The sequence below is a fragment of the Bufo gargarizans genome, chromosome 4 (assembly GCF_014858855.1).
Source record: "Bufo gargarizans isolate SCDJY-AF-19 chromosome 4, ASM1485885v1, whole genome shotgun sequence".
Classification (NCBI taxonomy): Eukaryota; Metazoa; Chordata; class Amphibia; order Anura; family Bufonidae; genus Bufo; species Bufo gargarizans.
Window position 1 is genome coordinate 38,187,052 of NC_058083.1, and position 22,610 is coordinate 38,209,661.

Here is a 22,610-nt window from a genome sequence, read left to right on the forward strand (position 1 = left end):
ATTTGAGGCCTAGTATTTAGGCGCTGGGTGACAGGTATGGGTTTAGTGACAGAATTAGACTTGGAAATACACAGTAGCGGGTGTGTGTGAAGTTATTCTGAATGACCCTATGTGCACCTTCAATATTATATACCCTTTTTGGGATAGATTTCAAATAGCTCTGATATAGCAGGAACCACTAAATTATGAAATTGCTAAATTGGGAATTGTACTTCAACCCAGAACAAAAAATGTGCTTTGACGGGCACTAAATAACTTTCCCAGCTACAACAGGACAACGGTAACGAGAGATTTAGAGGGATTTAAATTTGAGGCCTAGTATTTAGGCGCTGGGTGACAGGTATGGGTTTAGTGACAGAATTAGACTTGGAAATACACAGTAGCGGGTGTGTGTGAAGTTATTCTGAATGACCCTATGTGCACCTTCAATATTATATACCCTTTTTGGGATAGATTTCAAATAGCTCTGATATAGCAGGAACCACTAAATTATGAAATTGGGAATTGTATTTCAACCCAGAACAAGAAATGTGCTTGAACGGACACTAAATAACTCGCCCAGCTACAGCACTAGGGACAGATTTAGCTGGATATAAATTTGAGGCCTAGTATTTAGGCGCTGGGTGACCGGTATGGATTTAGTGACAGAATTAGACTGGGATATGGCCAAAAAATGAACAGACTATTGCTGGTTAAATGCACTTGGTGTGACAGCTTCACCCTGATGTAGGCTTTAGCCAAAAAACAACCACACCATTGAGGGTTAAATGCACTTGGTGACAGGCGCAGCTTGCCCCTGATTTTGTATATGGCCAAAAAATGAACAGACTATTGCTGGTTAAATGCACTTGGTGTGACAGCTTCACCCTGATGTAGGCTTTAGCCAAAAAACAACCACACCATTGAGGGTTAAATGCACTTGGTGACAGGCGCAGCTTGCCCCTGATTTTGTATATGGCCAAAAAATGAACAGACTATTGCTGGTTAAATGCACTTGGTGTGACAGCTTCACCCTGATGTAGGCTTTAGCCAAAAAACAACCACACCATTGAGGGTTAAATGCACTTGGTGACAGGCGCAGCTTGCCCCTGATTTTGTATATGGCCAAAAAATGAACAGACTATTGCTGGTTAAATGCACTTGGTGTGACAGCTTCACCCTGATGTAGGCTTTAGCCAAAAAACAACCACACCATTGAGGGTTAAATGCACTTGGTCGCAGCTTGTGCTGGCGCACCACAAGACACAAAATGGCCGCCGATCACCCCAGAAAAATGAGACTGACAAACGGTCTGTGCAGCCTAAAAACAGTGAGCAATTGAGTATCAGCAGCTCAATGGTCCACAGCTGCAGATCGATCAGTTAATCAAGTCCTTTGGAGGAGTTAATCTGCCTAATCTCGCCCTACTGTCGCAGCCGCAACCTCTCCCTACGCTAATCAGAGCAGAGTGACGGGCGGCGCTATGTGACTCCAGCTTAAATAGAGGCTGGGTCACATGGTGCTCTGGCCAATCACAGCCATGCCAATAGTAGGCATGGCTGTGATGGCCTCTTGGGGCAAGTAGTATGACGCTTGTTGATTGGCTGCTTTGCAGCCTTTCAAAAAGCGCCAAGAAAGCGTCACAAAAGCGCGAAGAAAGCGACGAACACCGAACCCGAACCCGGACTTTTACGAAAATGTCCGGGTTCGGGTCCGTGTCACGGACACCCCAAAATTCGGTACGAACCCGAACTATACAGTTCGAGTTCGCTCATCCCTAATCCTCAGCAAAATCTCGGTAATTAGCAAAGGATTGCTTTGTGACCTGTAGCTGGTGTCTGGAGGAGGCTAAGATGCAATGGTCCTGGAATCCTGGACTGCAGAAAATACAGTTCCTCACCAGTACGGCCCTCCAGCTGTTGCAAAACTACAACTCCCAGCATGCCCGAACAGCCTACAGGTATCAGCCTACAGCAGGGCGTTGTGGGAGTTGTAGTTTTACAACAGCTGGAGGGCCGCAGTTTGAGGACGCCTGATGTAGAGCCTGCAGGAAAGTGAAATATCTGGACACTAGATGGTCACAATGGCCCAATACAGGTACAGGTGATGGCCAGAGAAAGAGCTCTTAGTAGAGGCTTCCTTGAGCTGTAAACCCTTCACTTGGTGTAGCAAATGTGTTCCTAGGAAGCCCAACACCCTGAGGCTATCGTTTGGGGGACCTATTGGGCCAGGGTTGGATGTACTGTAATCGAATATGCAGTGATCAAGGGTTGGCTGTTAGCAGAGACCAGAGTGTAAGTTTTAGTCAGGGTGGCCCTGTAGCCATGTCTTCTGCAATGAGCTGACTGGCTGTGCTGTCAGGTGTGGCTGCTAATGTAGACGGGTTTGCTTTTGTGAAGTAGACTATGTAGAAGCTCAGAATAAATATATAGAAACGTGCAACAGGCACTGGTTACCTCATGGGACACTTTGTGGGGACTGATGGGGCCCTTTGGGCAAATCTTACCTTATGTTATGCTTAAAACTATGCTTGCACAGTGTCTAGACCACATCCTTATATCTGGATATTAAAGAGAACTACACCAGTTGGTTCCAATCAACACCTTTATTAGGCATATCATCAAAAATGTGTAGATACACAGTATAAAACTTTGAAATAACCCAATCAAGGAGCTAAACTAATTAAGACATACAAAAGACATACAATGTAAATATACATGTTCACAATTATTACAAATCAAACAGTGTGCTTATTCTGTATCTACCATCCAGTGACATTTTCCTACGTGGCTCTGTTGTGGAATCACTAGACGAGTTTTATCTCTCTAGGCTACAGAAGGAAAATATTTTGTATTTAACTTTCAGTGGCTTAGTACTGTCCAAGTGAAACAGGAAAAATGTTTATGAATGTTTTATGAATATTGAGTTATTTTTGTTTAATTCCCTTTCTGACGGAAGTGTAAATTTAAAGTATCAGACAAAACAAAACACCTGAATTTTGACACTGAAGTAAATATTCTAAAAGGGGAATCACTAGATGTATGCTTTATGGGGGTCGTTTACCCCAGGGGCTTTTGGAGGGAGACACCCCCTCATGGCACTGGACCTACAGAGGAAAGCATACCTCACAGTTGGATTCTGGCTCTTTCCTCCCTTCAGTCTCCGCTTGTAAATATCCTGTTTTAGACAGCGCTCAGCCAATGACTGGCCATAGCAATGACATGTCTTCCATGCGTCACTTGACCCAGTGATATCATGCATGGGGGACACATCACCACTTGGTCACAAACAGGAAGATGACATGCAAAGACCAGAGGGAGTCAGTGGTGGCAGGGGAGCAAAAGAACCCGTACCAAGAGTAAGGGAGCATGTAAATATGCTTCCCTCTGCAGGTCAAGCACCATGGGGGAGGGGGTTCAGGGCATCTGTCCTAAATGCCCCCAGGTTTAGACGACAATGTATAATATCATCAATGCATAACAAAGTTAAAAAATATATATACAAACAGAGCAATTGAAATATATTGGCAAATTTTAAAAAGACTTTTCTGACTATAGACACTTATGGTGTTCAGACATCTTTGTCTTTACTTTATGTTGAATTTGGTTAGGGAGTTCAGCTTCTAATGATACATTCAACACAATATTGTGACATGCTAGGAAAGTCCTTGACAAGCTGTAATTCACATCACAACCACTGGATGGTCACACTTAAACACATGTAGGATAGATTCTTGTAATAAATATCATAAAATCACAATTTTAAGAAGCTAGTTATCTCATGCCAAACATCTCAGGATATGTTGAGCCAGGATGCAAGTTAAGGAAGCACACATCTGTAGAAGTAGTATGCGTCTGATAGCTGGGGGTCTGTTTTTTTAGAACCTATAGCTACCGGGAATATAGAACAGTAAGTGGTGCTTGAGACACCAATTGTGTCAATCAAAGTTGCAATGAGAGGAGAAGAAGGAGATAGTGGGTCAACCATGCTCTTCGCTCTTTCAATTGCAGTTTATTTGAGAGATATCATGATTTGACTTTTTACCTTTTTTTGACCCAGGAAAAAAATGAACAACATTTTTCATTCAAGAATCAACAGATCTTATGGACTAGTTGCGAGATATGGCACATATTTCAAAAGGTCTGGGGGAATTTGTAGTCCCTAATGCAGGTGTAAGGTCTAGTTTAGCTCCTGGTGAGGCCTTGAGTGTGAAATTTTGCAAAATTGATGTGAAAAAAAGAAATAGCTCCATTTTAACCAAGTTTTCGCCAGGGCAACTTCTTTTGCCTATGGAAATAATAGAGAAATAGTAATATTAACATAAAATGTAGTAGTGCTGCTATTGCGTGAACATTCAGAAATATTTGGGTATGTAGAGGTGTAAAGTGGATCTTTATTTACATTTAGCAACCCCTAGAAGTACTAAACTAAAGTACCGTAGTATAACCTGAAGCTCCTGGGCCTCTCATATAGTACTCGTATCCTCAGGCTCCGACTGGCCCAGAGGGGAACAGATGATTCACCTGTTGGGCATCTGAGCAAGAGTGGGCCCCCAGTCCTCCACCCCTTGCATAAGTGGCACAATGTGCTGTAGACTGATTGCACTACATATGAATAGGCAGCTTACAGCATCTCAACGAGCCTATGCGTTCATATAAAAAAATTGTGTGGCAGAGAAGACATCCAGGCAGAGAGGAACACCAGCCAGTATTTTCTTTCTCCAGCGACCTGCCTTCTCAAAGTCACTGAAGGGACCCCCATAATCAATAATTTCGAGTATATTACTGCTGTCTGAGCAGGTAGTATTTGCTTGTAGCTATACATTGGGCTCCTAGAAGGAATTTTACTGGTGGGTCCTAAGCACCCCAACACTGGGTCTCCTCACATGGAGAAGAGGGACCTTTTGAGCCCCCTCAGGCTCTGGGGTATGTCTACTTACATTGACAATCATAATCATCTGGCCTGGTCTGAGCAACAGCTTAAAATATTCCATAAGCATTAGTTTAATCTGACTATTAGCTTAGATAATTAAAAATACAACCCGCACAATGTCAATGAGAAGGGTTCGAGCACCAAGGCTGGGGTCCTTAGAGCACTGCGTTAGTAATGCATTTCTGCTCTGGGCACTCCCTCCTCTCCCATAATTGTCAGGATTGATGCTGCAGTACAAAACTACATCTGGAAGTTGAGTTGCGAGCTTCAGTTCCTACGTTTCCAGGTGTAGTCTTGTATCTCCTGCAGATGAACAGCCTGAATCCGAGCTGCTCAGGAAAGAGCAGCAGATCTACTGTGCAAGCAGCAAGTCACAAAGCAGCGTAGGCACAAAAATGCAGGGCTAGACGAGTTGCCAAGTCCTGTCAATCAAGGGTGGAGGTGGAATGCTCAGAGCAGAGTGTGTTACAAAGCAGTGCTCCAAGGGCTCTGTCCAGCTCTTGGTGCTTAAATCAGCACATTTACATAACACAAAACAACCCAGATATCTCGAGAACCATTCTACCTACGGAGATAACAATTATCATTTTAATCAGTATGATCAACTCTACCATGCAACATGCCTGGTTTAATAGAGTTGATCATGTGACAGATGCCCGTTAAAATAAAAAAGCTTTGCATACTCAACCATTTCTCCAGCATCATTGTAGATGCTGGTCCTATACTCCCACTACTGTTTGGTTACACATATTAGTGGAGATGTGCTTTGATATGGCCATGACTACTGCAGCATATTGTTCTCATTGGTCTACAGATGATTGGCTGCAGCTGTGATCAATCCAGGCACATTACTGTACATATCTCTGACTACTGTTAGCACCCAGTGATCACATTGTGTGGGGAGAGGGGTAGGTGATGGGGTGGCAGAGGAAGCTCCATCTTTCTGCCTAACCAACTAGGTGTCATGTATGCTACAGGCTGCAGCATCTAAGGGTTTAAAGGCTGGAATCAGCATTCTTTCCAATCCGGGTGGCTCCTATAGAATGTTGTCAGTAATACTGTAATATACAGCTTGCATCTACTGCATATGGATATATACTGTATACTGTACGGGAGCTCCGTACAGTATTAGAATGTATTGGCTCCGATGAGCCAAAGTTACTACTTCGCAAAGTCTCACGAGACTTTGTGTAATAACTTTGTGAATTAATTCTTACAGTAAAAAACTCTGGTTCGGTTTCAAGTGGTATCAAGGTTTTTTACAGAAATAATTATTACACAAAGTTATTACACAAAGTCTCGTGAGACTTTGATAAGTAATAACTTCGGCTCATCGGAGCCCATACAGTCTAATAAGCTCTGTACAGTATTACAATGAAGTTTTATGTGAATTGACTTCAGATGAAGCATCCGAAGTAGATTCGCTCAGCCCTAGTCCTCATCCTAAAGGTATCAATGAATGAGGACTCTCAAATCTTCTCTAGTGAGTAACAGCAGTGCAATGATAGGCCTTTGTTATAGTGGCTCAACTCTCTGCTGACAGATAAAGTTCTTTAGAGTGGCCTCTTCTCTAGTATTGCCCATTTATAACCTGATCCATCCTACAATAATTTCTCCCAGTATGAATGTTACCTGTTGAGAACGGTATAAAGGTTTCACTCATTTTGAAATTTCCTTGTGAGTCAAGAAAGTGCTCTGGATAAAACTCATGTGGTTTCTCAAAGTATTCTTTGTCTTTGTGTATAGAATGCAGCACCGGGATGATTCGAGTTCCCTGGAGGTGGGAGAAAATACATATTATAGCTAACAAATAGTAAAGTTTATTGTAGAAAGTTTGTATACGTTTTTGACATAGATTTCTGACTTTCTGTGAAAAGTGGATATGTTCTTTAAAGGGCATCTGTCAGCAGATTTATACCTATGAAACTGTATGACCTGTTACGCTTGGCAGCTGAAGGCATCTGTGTTGGTCCCATCTTCATATGTGCCCTCATGGATGAGAAAAATAATGTTTTATATATGCAAATGAGCCTCTAGGAGCAACGAGGGTGTTGCTGTTATACCTAGAGGCTCTGCTCTCTCTGCAACTGTCACACCCTCTGCACTTTGATTGGCAGTAGTATCATGGCTTATCCCATGAATAAAAAAAAATAAAAAAATGATATATATATAATTAGAGATGGCCTTGCGGTTCGGCCGGCGGTTGTTTCGCAGCAAACTTTGCTCGTTCGCGATTTACCGAACATGCGAACATGTGGCAAAGTTTACATACGCCATATTCTTTTGCATTGCGCTGAACTTTGACACATGACACATCCATCAGGTGGGACAGGACAGCCAATTGAGACATTTCAGCAAATGAACACACCCCAACCCTATAACAGAACTCGATCTGGCAGCCATTTTACATTGTGTTTTACTGTGTTTTGCCAGTGTAGGGAGAGGTTGCTTTGTGGAGCAGGGACAGACTGTTAGGGACACCAAATGCTAGCTTATAGGGCCACAAAAGTCATTTTAAGGACTAGTATAGGTGTGCTATCGATAGGTGTGATATACTGAGGGGTGTGATATACTTATAATATAACATAGAAAGTATATTACAGTGCATTTGTATTGTGCAGCAGTTGTGTGCGGTTCTGCTGCGATACTGCAGGTATATAGAGGGACAAGCGCTATTGGAACAACTATTTGCAGCGGGTGTAATATACCTGTTGCCCCCAATAAAACTGATTGAGGGGTGCAATATACCTGCTTCCACAAAATACTAATTGAGGGGTGCAATATGCCTGCTTCCACCAAATCTTGATTAAGGGGTTCTATATACCTGCTTGCACAAAGTAAAGATTGAGGGGTGCGATATACCTGCTTCCACAAAATACAGATTGAGGGGTACAATATACCTGCTTCCACCAAATATTTATTAAGGGGTTCTATATACCTGCTTCCACAAAATGCTGATTAAGGGGATTGATATACCTGCTCTCACAAAAAACTGCTTGAGGGGTGCAATATACCTGCTTCCACAAAATACTGATTAAGAGGAGTGATATACCTGCTTCCACCAAATATTGATTGAGGCCTGCGATACACCTGCTTCCACAAAATACTGATTAAGGGGTTTGATATATCTGCTTCCACAAAACACTGATTAAGGGGTGCAATATCCCTGCTTTCATCAAATATTGATTAAGGGGTTCTATATACCTGTTTCCACAAAATACTGATTGAGGTGTACGATATACCTGCTTCCACCAAATATTTATTGAGGCTAGCGATACACCTGCTTCCACAAAATACTGATTAAGGGGATTGATATACCTGCTTCCACCAAATATTGATTGAGGTCTGCAATACACCTGCTTTCACAAAATACTGATTAAGGGGATTGATATACCAGCTTCCACCAAATACTGATTGAGGCCTGCAATATACCTGCTTCCACAAATACTGCTCTTCTCTAGAGACTTTGGCACAGGGTCATTTTGAAAATGACAGGCAGAGGAAGAAGCAGGTTGTTCTGCAGGGGTGGTAGGGGTCGGGCAGGTGTACCAGGCCGGAGCCTAAGTGGGAAGTTGGAGAAGGTGCGTGCGATTACGTCACCAGAGCTTGTTGAGCTCACTCAGCCTTCCACTTCTGCACCCTCCTCATCCTCTGTATCTGCACCCTCCTCAATCTCTGCTGTGTGCACCCCCAAAGACACCACCACCACCATAGCCCCTCCACTCGAGTCAGAGGAAATATTTTCCCATCCATTCCCAGACCTTACCGATGCGCAGCCATTCTTGGCATCAGAAAAGTAAGAGGAGGTAGCAACGGCCGGCACCCAGCGGTCTGATGACAGTACCCAGATCAGCTCAAGGAGGGTGGTCCCTGCTGTTGCTGCCTACTCCGAGATCTCTAATTTCAGTGGTAGTGAAGGTGACGATTATGACTTGTCGATGGACGTCACGTAGGTGCCCACAAGAAATAAAGAGGAGGGGAGTTCAGAGGGAGAGACGGAGCAGCAGATAAGGAGGAGAAGGAGGAGAAGTAGGCAGAACTCGCAGTGCACCGAAGGCAAATATCAGACTGCAAATGTATCTGGAGCTAGCCATCCATCATGTACGGTCACATCTTGCACTCCGAGGACGCTGGCACATGCATCTGCAGTGTGGGATTTTTTTAACATGTCAGCTGCTGACAATAGTGTTGCCATCTCCAGCCTGTGCTGTCAACGCATAAGTTGCGGTCAGCCCAACACTTAAGAAGGCACCTGTCCTCCTCCTCCGCCACACTCCTGCACTCCACGTCCTGCCTCTTCTCTGTCTCATTCTCCTCTCTCCTCCTATTTGTCCTCTACTCCACCTTCCACCGTGCCATCGTCGCTTTCATCTGACAGAAGGCGGGCTTACGTGGCCCAAATGTTTGAGCATAAAAAGTTGATGATGTCGGATAACCCTCTTGCACAATGGCTGACTCCTGGCTTGTCGGAGCTGCTAGCCCGCCAACTACTGCCATATAAACTGGTGGACTCGGAAGAAAATGGAAAGTCCCCGGAAGAAAATATTTCTCCCAGAAGGGCATCCCAGAGCTATATGGCCACGTTCAGCAGCAAGTCAATATATCTATGGCACACAGTGTTGGTGCCAAGATACATCGGACCATAGACACGTGGTCTAGCAAACACAGGCAGGAAGGTACATAATTTTTACTGACCACTGGGTGAACTTTCTGACGGCCGTCAAAGATGTAACCTGTGGCACCCGTGTGGATTTGGTGTTACCGCCATGGATTGAATGCAGGACTGCCTCTTCTTCTCCTCTTCCTACTCCATTCTCCGTATCCTCCTCGGCTGACTCCTCCTTTTCCACTGCCACTGCCTCTTCCGCTGCGCCCCCCCCCCCAAGGTCCCCAGAATCTATTCGACATGCCAGTTGAGACGTTGCCACATCAGTCCTGCACTGTTTTCAGCTCTGCGGTCACAGGCCGATCAGTGGCTAACCCCGCTCAATTTGACAGATGGTAAAGTGGTGTGCAACAACGGTGCCAATCTGCTGAGCGTGCTGAAACAGTGCAAAATTACACAAGTGCCGTGCATGACACATGTACTGAACCTAGTCGTGCAACGATTTGCTGCCAAATACCCCGGGGTCCAGGACGTCTTGCGGCAGGTCAGGAAAATCTGTGGCCATTTTAGAAGATCTTACACAGCCATGGCTCGCCTAGCTGACGTTCAGCCGTGACACCACCTACCTGCCAGATGTCTAATTTCTGACAGCCCGACACACTGGCACTCCCCCTTGTATATGCTTGATAGGCTGCTCCAGCAGTAACGTGCCGTTAAAGGGAACCTGTCACCTAGATTTTGTCAAAGTGTTGGTGTGGCACCATTGATGATCTAGTCTAAGCATTTGGAATTGGTGGGTGGAAATCCTGGCTGATCCATGCCTGATTCATTCTGACAAAGGTCAGTCTCTCCACATTTTGGGTGGACAGGCGAGGTTTCCTTGGGGTAACTATAGCCCCCTCCGCACTAAACACCCTCTCTGATGCCACACTACTGGCCGGGCAGGACAGCTTTTCCAAGGCAAACTTGGCTAGTTGCGGCCACAAATCCAGTTTGGCTTCCCAGTAGTCCAGTGGATCCTCAATGTGGGGTGGCAGGGTGCTGTCCAAGTATGCCACCACCTGCTGGTTCAGGTCCTGCTCCAGGTCTACCTGCTGCTGGTGAGTAGTTTCTTCACTATGTGGGTAAAGAAAGCTACTCATCAGCGACTGTAGATTCAGGCTGCTGCTGATGAAGCTGGTACTTCTCCTGCCTCACCACCCCTCCCTAGCAGAGGAAGTGGCGGATGTCTCCTCCAGATCTTGGCTGGCTAGTAGATGCTGACTGTCCTCTAGTAGCTTGTCCTCGCTGTATAGTGGAGCTGAGCCCACAGCATACAAGACTTCTGTGGGTGATGGAACAGCAAAAGGGGCAGGTTGAGGACAGAGGAGGGCACAGGGCCTGCTCCCGGGCCATGTCAACTAAGGGTTGTGTCTGACGAACCCAACGACTGATTGCTGGGGGTGTCTGAGGTCACTTGGTATGACGTGGATGACTGAATCAAGAACCGCTGGGTTGATGGTCAAGGCACAACCGCTAGATGACACCGGGAGCTCAGACCTCTCACGACTCCTGCTGCCACGACCCCTTAGTCTGTTGCGACCTCTGCCTGTGCCAGAAACATTTAGGCTTCTGCCACTCCTCTCTGCATGGCCTGGCACTTCTCTTCCTGACATACTTTTAGCAGAACTAACTAAATTAAACGCAAATTAAAATACCCCTAAAAGCGACAAATATATTTTTTGTAGTACTGAAATACGCCCCTATGAGCTCTAACCAGGAAAAAATTAAGCAGTGAAGTTTGTATAGATTTTTCTTGTTGTTAAGGAAATACGCCTCTATAAGCTTTAAACAGGAATAAATTAAGCAGTGAAGTGTGTATAGATTTTTATTTTTGTTACATTAAAATGCCCCTATACGCTTTTAACTAGAAAAATTGAGCAGTGAGATGCGTATATTTTTATTTTAGTTACAGAAAAATGCCCTTATACGATTTCACCAGGAAAAATTGAGCACTGAAGTGTGTATAGATTTTTCTTTTTGTTACAGAAAGATGCCCCTATACGCTTTCAGCAGGTAAAAATTAAGCAGTGAAGTAGTTATGGATTTTACTTTCTGTTACTGAAATAGACCAGCAAACGCTTTCAACCAGTAAAAATTAAGCAGGGAGGTGCATATATATTTTTCTTGTTGTTAAAGAAAAATGCCCCTATATGATTTCACCAGAAAAAAATTAAGCAGTGAAGTGTGTATAGATTTTTCTTGTTGTTAATGAAATACAACCCTTTACAATTTCACTAGAAATCACTGCAACAGTGCAGTGTGTACAGTATATATTATTCTTTTTTTAATTAAATACGCCCCTATACGCTTTCACCTGAATTTATTTTTATTTTTTTTAAACACTTTATTAGTCATCCAACAATACACGTTATATAAAAATATCATTACTAACATTTATCATCATATTTTCCTTTAACCCCCCCCCCCCCCCCCTTGCGATGCGTCTTAATTCACCACCACTCCTCGGTTCCAAGACCGAGGAGTATGGTGACGAGTGAGGGTCGGAAGTTCTATGAATTCCAGTCTCCCCAAATTCCAATCCATTTTTTCTCCGTATTTCTCCGCTTGTACAACATATATTTATATCTCTTAGTAGTGTTCACCAGATTTAACCATGTATTCATAGTGGGACTGTTTCGCGAAAACCAAGAGCGTGCTATCAAAAGACGTGCCAAAAACATTATCTTGAATAAAAGATTTTTTTTATGTTGCTGACAGCTCACCTTGGCCAGCTCACCCATTACCCAACATTCAGCGGAAAGAGGGATCAACACCTTCAGTTTTCCCTCAATGAATAACTCCCCAATAATGTTTCAGCTCTGCACAGGACCAAAAGGTGAGAAATCTTAATCTTCTGACCCAAATTCCCTATCCACTCATTAAATTGTGTTGAAGTGTATATTTGAAGCCTATTTTTTTCCTGTATACTCAAAAGTACCGATCTTAACTGTAAATACCGAAACCATAATAATTTCTGTGCTTTTTCTCTCTGTGATAATTCTACAAAATAATTACTGTATATTCCTGCGTATAAGACTACTTTTTAACACATGAAAATCTTCTCAAAAGTCGGGGGTCATGTTATACGCCGGATATGGCGGGCGCTGCAGTGCCGGGACGCCCGAATTATCAACAGAGAGAGCCCGGGCTATTGCCTTGTATCCCCAGCAGCTGAGAACTGCGATGTAACCCACGGCATATGCCCCCCTGCGCTGTACCTTGTATACCGCCCCCTGCTCTGTACCTTGTATGCCTCCCCCCTGCTCTGTACCTTGTATGCTTTTTGTACCGCCATGCTCCCGGCCGCTCGCATCTCGCTCCTGCGCATGTGCGAGATCTCCGTGCGGCGTATCTAAGTGCGGCGCAGATGTGCATATGTGAATGTGAATATGAAGAATAACATAACAAAAACATGTTCAGGGTATAGGTGGCACATGTTTAGGGTCTGGGAGGCAGGGAGGGAGGACAAGGAAGGTGGTGGGATGCAGGGATGGTGGTGATACCATGGGATGGCGGTGGTACCTAGGGATGGTGGTGGGATGCAGGGATGGTGGTGGGATGCAGGGATGGCAGTGGTACCCAGGGATGGTGGTGGGATTCAGGGATGGCAGAGGTACCCAGGGATGGTGGTGGGATGCAGTAATGTACTGCTGTGTGTTGAAAAAGGGGTAGTCTTATACGGCGAGTATATCCCAAACTCTATATTTTCAGTGTAAAAGTTGGGGGTCGTCTTATACGCCCAGTCGTCTTATACGCCGGCATATACGGTACTTACTACCTGTGTCAAATATATAATATTACTTTTTTGCCAGTTTTGTTCCTTAGCTAGTGCATCAAAAGTTTTGAAATGCTGATTATACCATAAAGGAGTGCATCCTAGTAAGCCTTTCACTCCACACCATAGTCTAATAGCCTGCCATGACTTCACAAAAAGATTCCTGGCTGATCTAAATTCCCTATCGGGGTTGGTAAATTGATCAGACTCCAGAAGGGTAAAAAATTTATCATATGGAGATCTGTTAACTAAGTCCCTACAAAGTAGGCTATCTTTCCATTCACGGAGAAAACAAAACTGTGCAGCTAAAAAATATCCCTCGAAGCAGGGGATGTTAACTCCTCCACTCTCCAGGGGCTTTTACCAATGCTCTAACTTAAGTCTAAACCGTTTCCTCCCCCAGAGTAGATCATTAATAATCATTTCAATCACCTTAAAATACCTATCCAGGATCCAAACTGGAGAATTCCTAAAAAGATAGAGTAACTGAGGGAGAATCACCATCTTAACTAGAGATATTCTATCAGGCTTTGATAAAGATAAATGAAGCAACGTTGTTATTTTTAACCTTAACTTATTTATCAATGGCACCAAGTTAAGCGGAATAAAATCGTCCACCCTTGGAGAGACTGTGATACCAAGATACTCAAAAGAGTCAGCAATTTTCTGGGTGTTCAGAGGATTATCATTGGGGAATGCAAATTTATCTAAGGGCATAGTTGTTATATGTAGTGGCATAAGCATGGTTTTATCCCAATTTACATCTAGACCTGAGGCATCTCCAAAAGAGTTTATCGTTTGCATAATAGTTAACAAAGTAGAGTTTGTCTGTTGGACATAAAATAAAATATCATCAGCGTATAAAGAGATGCGATCTTCTGTTCCCAATACCCCAAACCCTAGTATCCCAGGGTCCCGTCTGACCCTGGCAGCCAAAGGTTCAATATAGATATCAAACAGAAGAGGAGAGAGTGGATATCCATGGCGGGTGCCTCTAGTCATGGAAAAAACTCTTGTAAGGTGTCCATTTATGTTGAGTCGTGCGGTAGGAGATCTTTAAAGAAGTTCAACCATATTAATAAACCTAGGGCCAAAGCCCATCCTATGAAGCACTCTCCATAGAAATCCCCATTCAACTCTATCAAAAGCCTTAGACACATCTATAAGCAAAATAGATCGTGAAGGCCCTCCAGAGGTCTGTATATTAGAAAAATATACCAGAAAAACTTAAACTGTGAAGTGCGTATCTATTTTTTTTGTAGGACTGAAATACACCCCTATATGCTTTCAACAGAAATAACTGCAACAGTGCAGTGAGTATATATTTTTCTTTTTTCAATGAAATACCCCATTATACGCTTTAATTGGAAAAAAAAACTTAAACAGTGAAGTGAGTATATATTTTTATTTTTTTACTGAAATACGCCCCTATATGCTTTCAACAGAAATCACTGCCACAGTGCAGTGCGTATACAGTATATATTTTTTTTCCAGAAATACGCCCCTATACGCTTTCACCAGAATAAGCGTAAACAGTGTAGTGCATATATATTTTTCTTGTAGGACTGAAATATGCCCCTATACGCTTTTAACAGAAATAACTGCAACAGTGCAGTGAGTATATATTTTTATTTTTTCAGTGAAATACTCCACTATACGCTTTAACTGGAAAAAACCTAAACAGTGAAGTAAGTATATATTTTTCTTTTTTTACCAAAATACGCCCCTATATGCTTTCAAAAGAAATCACTGCAACAGTGCAGTGCCTATATATTTTTCATTCTTTAACTGAAATACGCCCCTATAAGCTTTTACAACAAAAACCTTCAGCAGTGAAGTGCGTATATATTTTTGTTTTTCCACAGATATAAGCCACTAAAGGCTTTTCAACATAGCACTTGCACCCCAACAACAAATAGCTGGAATGACAGAGCTGTTTAATGGCTATATGGATCCATAAATAATCTCTCCCTGCACTTGCAAATCGCTTTCCTATCACTGTCCCTAACGCCTTCTGATGTCTCTGTCTGCACTCAGATGCTGTGAAATGATTCCTCCCTATCCTTTCCAAGCACTTATAAATTGTTTTTTCAGTCTTTTTATTTCCACAATAAGGTTTTTCTAATCGCTGTCCCGATCGCCTTCTCACATCTGTCCCTCCACTCTGAACACTGGAAAATGGCAGAATCTGAAATGGCTGCTGTATTTATAGGGCTGTGACATCACAGTGCAGGCTGGCTACTGATTGGATTTAGGAAAAATGTGATTCGTTACCACGAAGCGCAATGAAATTAGCATTCGTTGTGAATCAAGTTTTTCCTGAAATTTGGAACAGATTTCACTTTGTTAGCTTCTATTCGCTCATCTCTAATTATGAACCAAAGCACTTTCTCTGTAATTACAACTACCTCAAGTCAATTGAGTAAGTAAAGTTTCAGTTTTGTTCATGCACATTTGGCTCTCCTTATTTGTAATTATCCTCAATTGCACCTTACGGCGTCACGAACACCAGGGACCCTGCCTCCCCTGCGCCTTAACCCCATACCATCAAGTGCACCTCACCCACCATCTGGAAGGGGATCCCTTATCAACAGCGTGTGCCCGAAGGAGCTGGTTGTCACGACCGCTATCCCAGCAGCAGTCGTGTCGCACCAGACGGAGGGGAAGGGGGACCCTTATCTACGGATGGGAAATAGAACGGTCACCCCTGACTAACCCTAAGCTGGCACCTGTCTGTCCTGATACCCTAGACGGGGTGTGAACCCGTGCGGTGAGCAGGATGCCTAAACCCTCAGTCACCCTAACAAGACTAGACTGGGGAAAGGCAGATGGGAGCACTAGTCATCATCACTCACATCTAGGAGAACAACAGGGGAAGACAGCAACAAACAATCAAACATAGATAGACTTATCCAGTCATGAGCAGAGAAGGTGATCCCAGTAACGACGGTCCACACCGGACGAGAGCTCCACAGCAATACCATCAAACGATCTCCTTCAAAGGTCAGAATAGCACTGGAAGTAAGGACTATATCTGGCAATGACTGCAAGTGAAACTGAAACTAATATAGTAGCTGGGAGTGGCAGACAGGACTCACCTGAGAAGGATGCCTACAAACTCCCAGTCAGGACAAAAAGGTTCACAAGGCAAAACCCTGATGACATACCCTGAACCACAGAGCAAACTCACAAGCTATCGCGAGTAGCAAGTCGCTGCGACCTTCTCCTCCCAGACCTGTCTGGATCAGTCACAGTCGTGACAGTACCCCCCTTTCTACGAGGGGCCACCGGACCCTCAAGACCCGGCCTCTCCGGATGGGACCTATGAAAAGCTCGAATAAGTCTGTCCGCCTTTATCTCTGATGCTGGCACCCACATTCTCTCTTCGGGACCATAACCTCTCCAGTGCACCAGGTACTGAAGAGAGCGGCGAACATATCGTGAATCAACAATCTTTTCTACCTGAAACTCAAGACTGCCATCAACAACCACCGGTGGAGGCGGTAGTGGCAATAGTTCAGGAGGTTCTACATATCTCTTAAGCAGAGATCTGTGGAAGACATTATGGATCCTTAGAGTCTGAGGTAGCTCCAGACGAAAAGCCACCGGGTTAATGACCTTAATTACCCTATAAGGACCAATAAATCTCGGACCTAATTTCCACGAGGGAACCTTCAACTTGATATTTCTGGTAGACCACACCAAGTCATTCACCCCAAGGTCCGGACCTTCAGAGCGCTTCTTATCAGCCGCACGTTTGTATCTACCACCAATTCTCTTCAAACTTTCTTGCACACTCTGCCACACTGATGAAAGTGAAGATGCAAATCGTTCCTCCTCGGGAATCCCAGACGGCCCCCCCTCACTAAACGTACAAAACTGAGGATGGAAACCATACGCACCAAAAAATGGTGACTTATCTGTGGATTCTTGACGACGATTATTAATGGCAAACTCGGCTAACGGTAAATAAGATGACCATTCCTCCTGATTTTCGGAAACAAAGCATCTCAAATATGTCTCTAGGTTTTGATTGGTACGTTCAGTCTGACCGTTGGACTGTGGATGGAAAGATGAAGAAAACGACAGATGAACCCCTAAACGAGAACAAAAAGCTTTCCAAAATTTAGAAACAAATTGGGTACCACGATCCGAAACAATATCGGAAGGGACCCCGTGAAGCTTCACGATGTGGTCAATAAAAACCTGAGCCAGTGTATTAGCATTAGGCAATGCGGTAAGAGCAATAAAGTGCACCATTTTACTGAATCTGTCAACAACTACAAGAATAACAGTCTTCCCAGCTGATACTGGTAGATCCGTAATGAAATCCATTGATAGGTGCGTCCAAGGCCTGTTGGGGATGGCCAGAGGAAAAAGACGCCCTGCTGGACGAGTATGATCTACCTTAGAACGAGCACAGGTAGCACATGCAGACACAAAATTAAACACCTCCTGGCGCCACTTAGGCCACCAGAACCGACGAGACACTAATTCAGAGGTTGCCTTACTACCTGGGTGTCCTGCCAGTGTGGAGTTATGGTGTTCTTTTAGTATCTCCAGGCGTAAATTTTCTGGCACAAACAGTTTACCCGAGGGGCAGGAGGCCGGGGCGTCCCCCTGAGCTTCCAACACCCTTCCCTCTAAACCTGAGTGTAATGCAGAGACCACCACCCCCTTTTGCAAAATAGGCTCTGGTACCTCAACATCACCCCCTCCAGGAAAACTTCGAGACAATGCATCCGCCTTAGTATTTTTTGCCCCCGGGCGATAGGTTATTACAAAATTAAACCTAGTAAAAAAATAACGACCACCGAGCCTGTCTAGGGTTGAGACGTTTAGCAGACTCCAGATATAATAAGTTTTTGTGATCAGTAATCACTGTGACGGGATGAACCGCCCCCTCCAAAAAATGACGCCACTCCTCAAAGGCCAACTTAATAGCCAAAAGTTCCCTGTTGCCAATATCGTAGTTCCTTTCTGCAGTGGACAATTTCTTCGAAAAGAAAGCACACGGACGCCATTCACCAGGGGACGGGCCCTGAGAAAGTACCGCTCCCACCCCCACCTCTGATGCATCAACCTCTACAATAAAAGGAAGCGAGACATCTGGCTGTACGAGAATAGGGGCCGAGGTGAATCTCTCCTTCAGAGATGTAAAGGCAGTTTTGGCTGCATGTGACCATTTGGAAAAATCGGATCCCTTTCGGGTCATGTCAGTCAGTGGTTTGACCACCAAGGAATAGTTCTTTATAAACTTTCTATAAAAATTGGTAAACCCCAGGAAACGTTGCAATGCCTTCAGGTTCTCAGGCAGATCCCAGTCCATAATCGCCCGGACTTTCTCTGGATCCATGCGGAAACCTGAATCTGACAACACATACCCCAGAAATTGCAGTTCTTTTACGGCGAACACACATTTCTCTAATTTAGCAAACAATTTGTTGGCCCTTAATATCTGCAGCACTTGTCTCACATGGATCTTATATGTCTCCAAATCCGGAGAATAGACCAGGATGTCATCAAGATATATCACAACAAATCTCCCGATAAGGTGACTAAAAATATCGTTGACAAAATGTTGGAACACCGCAGGCGCATTAGTAAGACCAAATGGCATGACCAGATTTTCATAATGCCCTTCTGGAGTATTAAAAGCCGTCTTCCACTCATCCCCCTCTTTGATGCGAACCAGGTTATAGGCTCCTCTGAGATCCATTTTAGAGAACCATTTAGCACCAGCAACCTGATTAAAGAGGTCGGGAATGAGAGGAAGAGGATAGGGATCTCGGATAGTTATCCGGTTTAACTCCCGGAAATCCAGGCAAGGACGCAGGCCCCCATCTTTCTTTTTAACGAAAAAGAACCCTGCAGCCACGGGTGAAGAAGAGGGTCTGATGTGTCCCTTAGCCAAACTCTCCGAAATATAATCTTTCATAGCCTTCCTCTCCGGGCCGGAAAGATTGTATAACCGGGTTTTAGGTAGTTTTGCCCCAGGCACAAGATTAATCGGGCAATCATATGGACGATGAGGTGGTAACCCCTGACAACCCTTCTCAGAAAACACATCCATAAAATCTGACAGAAAGGCAGGTAGAGATGTTACAGAGAGTGTAGAGAACCTACTACTCAAGCAGTTGTCCTTACAATGTTCACTCCACTCCACAATCTCCCCGGCCTGCCAATCCACCACTGGATTGTGGGTCACCAGCCAGGGAAGCCCCAATACCATAGGAGCCGGAAGACCGTCCAGGACATAACAAGAGATATGTTCTTTATGGAGGTCCCCTACCTGTAGATGGATATTATGGATGATCTGAGTTAACTCTCTCTGAGTAAGAGGGGAGGAGTCGATGGCAAAAACAGGAATAGTTCTGCGTACCGGTTCCGGAGTAAAACCCAGAGCCTGAGCAAACCGTGAATCCACCAAGTTGACCCCTGCCCCACTGTCCAAAAAGACGGAACAGATCTCAGTCTTATTGCCCGCCTCAACGGTAGCGGACAACAAAAACTGAGACATGCGTATGGAGGAAAGAAATACGCCCAGACTGTTATCCTCCGCACAATCTGGAGACTCTAGTTTTCCGGCGGCTCCCTTGTTTGTGGTCTCTTGGGTTCTGAGGGACATACCTTTACAAAATGACCCCTCCCCCCACAACGAAAACAAACCTCTGACCTACGGCGGACCTTAGAAGGATTCACCCGTCTAGTGGCGCCCCCAATTTGCATTGGTTCGACTGGATCATAACAAACCGATCCCTGCCCTATAGAGGCCTCTGTAGAATTTAATAGTCTCTCCCTGAGTCGTCTGTCGATTCTTATGGACAGTGACATAGCAGCCTCAAGAGACCCAGGGACCTCGTATACCGCCAGCGCGTCTTTTAATTTTTCAGACAACCCCTGGCAGAACTGACTCCTAAGGGCCGAGTCGTTCCATAATGTATCAGTAGCCCACCTACGGAATTCGGAACAATATAGTTCAGCAGACCGGTTCTCTTGCCGAAGTCTACGTAGCTTAGACTCAGCCAGTGAGACCCTGTCCGGGTCATCATATACGAGACCCAGGGCTTTAAAAAACTCCTCCACTGATCGTAAGGCCGGAGAGTCTGATGGTAGGGAGAAAGCCCAAGCCTGCGGATCTCCTTGCAGGAGCGAAATTACAATGCCCACCCGTTGTTCCTCACCGCCGGAGGACCTAGGGCGTAACCTGAAGAACAATTTACAAGCTTCTATGAAGGTTACAAATTGGTCTCTTCCTCCTGAGAACCTATCAGGTAAAACCACTTTTGGCTCAGGAGTACCTTGGTTTCCCGTAGCAACGGTGGAACCCAAGGATTGCTGCTGCTGCACTGTTGCTTTTAATCCTGCCACTTCCAGGGATAACCCCTGTAATTTTTTTGCCAAAACCGTAACCGGATCCATAGTGGAACAGAAAAATACAAAGCAAAACAGCAAGCAAAAAAAAAAAAAAAAAAAAAAGAAATGTCACTTTTTTTTTTTTTTTTTAATGGCCAGATATACTGTCACGACCGCTATCCCAGCAGCAGTCGTGTCGCACTAGACGGAGGGGAAGGGGGACCCTTATCTACGGATGGGAAATAGAACGGTCACCCCTGACTAACCCTAAGCTGGCACCTGTCTGTCCTGATACCCTAGACGGGGTGTGAACCCGTGCGGCAAGCAGGATGCCTAAACCCTCAGTCACCCTAACAAGACTAGACTGGGGAAAGGCAGATGGGAGCACTAGTCACCATCACTCACGTCTAGGAGAACAACAGGGGAAGACAGCAACAAACAAACAAACAATCAAACATAGATAGACTTATCCAGTCACGAGCAGAGAAGATGATCCCAGTAACGACGGTCCACACCGGACGAGTGCTCCACAGCAATACCATTAAACGATCTCCTTCAAAGGTCAGAATAGCACTGGAAGTAAGGACTATATCTGGCAATGACTGCAAGTGAAACTGAAACTAATATAGTAGCTGGGAGTGGCAGGCAGGACTCACCTGAGAAGGATGCCTACAAACTCCCAGTCAGGACAAAAAGGTTCACAAGGCAAAACCCTGATGACATACCCTGAACCACAGAGCAAACTCACAAGCTATCGCGAGTAGCAAGTCGCTGCGACCTTCTCCTCCCAGACCTGTCTGGATCAGTCACAGTCGTGACACTGGTGCTGTCCTTCCACTCACTGCATGCCGGCCCAGGGAGGTCTACAGAACCGTAAACTCTTACTACGCCCACCGGCCCACCGTAACTCACATATTGCCCCTGTGGCCCGGTCGCTGCAAGTGTGGGTACTGTGTGTATAAATACTTCTTGTACATCATAGAGGGTAAGCCATTGTATGATCTTATTTATATCCATATCTCAATTCACTGTAACACAGTTACATGTATATAAATACTAAACAGAAATTAAACTTAGGGCGGTGGCTCACTCTAGGCGGAATACGGGAATAGGTGCTGCTAACCCAAGAGAGAGGGACACCCACCCTCTAGTAATGAATAATAAATTATAAAACCAAGATTATGGGTGAGCACACTGCATTTGGACTTCAATAAAATTGGATAAAATTTTTGATAACATTTTTATTAAACCACAATATATAGATGAACACGTGTGCAATATAAAATGCAATAGAATGCAATAAAATACAAATACAATGAAAATACAATCCCTGAAATCTCAAAAGTTCACACAGATTGAGTTCGTAGGTGGGAATGATTCCTTATTACCACAATAAATGCTGAGGTGTCTATGTGAATGCACAGTGATAAAGTGCTCTGCAGTTACTGGACTCCAATATGAGGTATGTGAATAAACATACTCCGAAAGAAATAGCTTCAGACTACTGCTATATAGGATATCTCAAATGGCAGTTTTATTTCCCGTAATATTGAGCACTGGTACCGTAAGATAGATATTGCAGTGATTTTAGTCCCATGCCAATAATATATATGTTTCCATGGATTAAATCTTCTTACCTTCCGTTCAATTTATATCTTTCATTTGCGTCTTTTTCTTATTCTTAGTTAGGCGAGGGACAAGCGGCACAAGACACTGCCGGCGTCTCGCTGCATACTCCTCCAGCCCACTTACCCGGGATCTCGCATGAGTTGGAGCGTAGTCTTAGTTTTGCCTGACCCACGTAGTTAGTATCCGGCACAGTGGGAAGGCAGGTGTCTTTCTCGATTATATGATCTTAGTTATAATTGTTTAGGCATTCCTCTATCTCAATATTTCAGCATGGCCATGCTTATAGGTGCG

At 44.4% G+C, this 22,610-nt stretch overlaps 1 protein-coding gene across 1 annotated transcript in view; it reads right to left on the minus strand.

Moving 5' to 3' along the window:
- Positions 1-4,039: 4,039 nt before the first annotated feature.
- LOC122935964 (cytochrome P450 2K4-like) overlaps positions 4,040-22,610 on the minus strand; it is a 92,048-nt gene continuing 73,477 nt past the window's right edge. The window contains exons 10-11 of the mRNA XM_044291932.1: positions 6,544-6,685; positions 4,040-4,266 (exon numbers count right to left, since the gene is read on the minus strand). Coding sequence (XP_044147867.1) covers positions 4,088-4,266; positions 6,544-6,685 — 321 coding nt within the window. The 3' untranslated portion in view covers positions 4,040-4,087. The remainder of the gene's footprint in view (positions 4,267-6,543; positions 6,686-22,610) is intronic.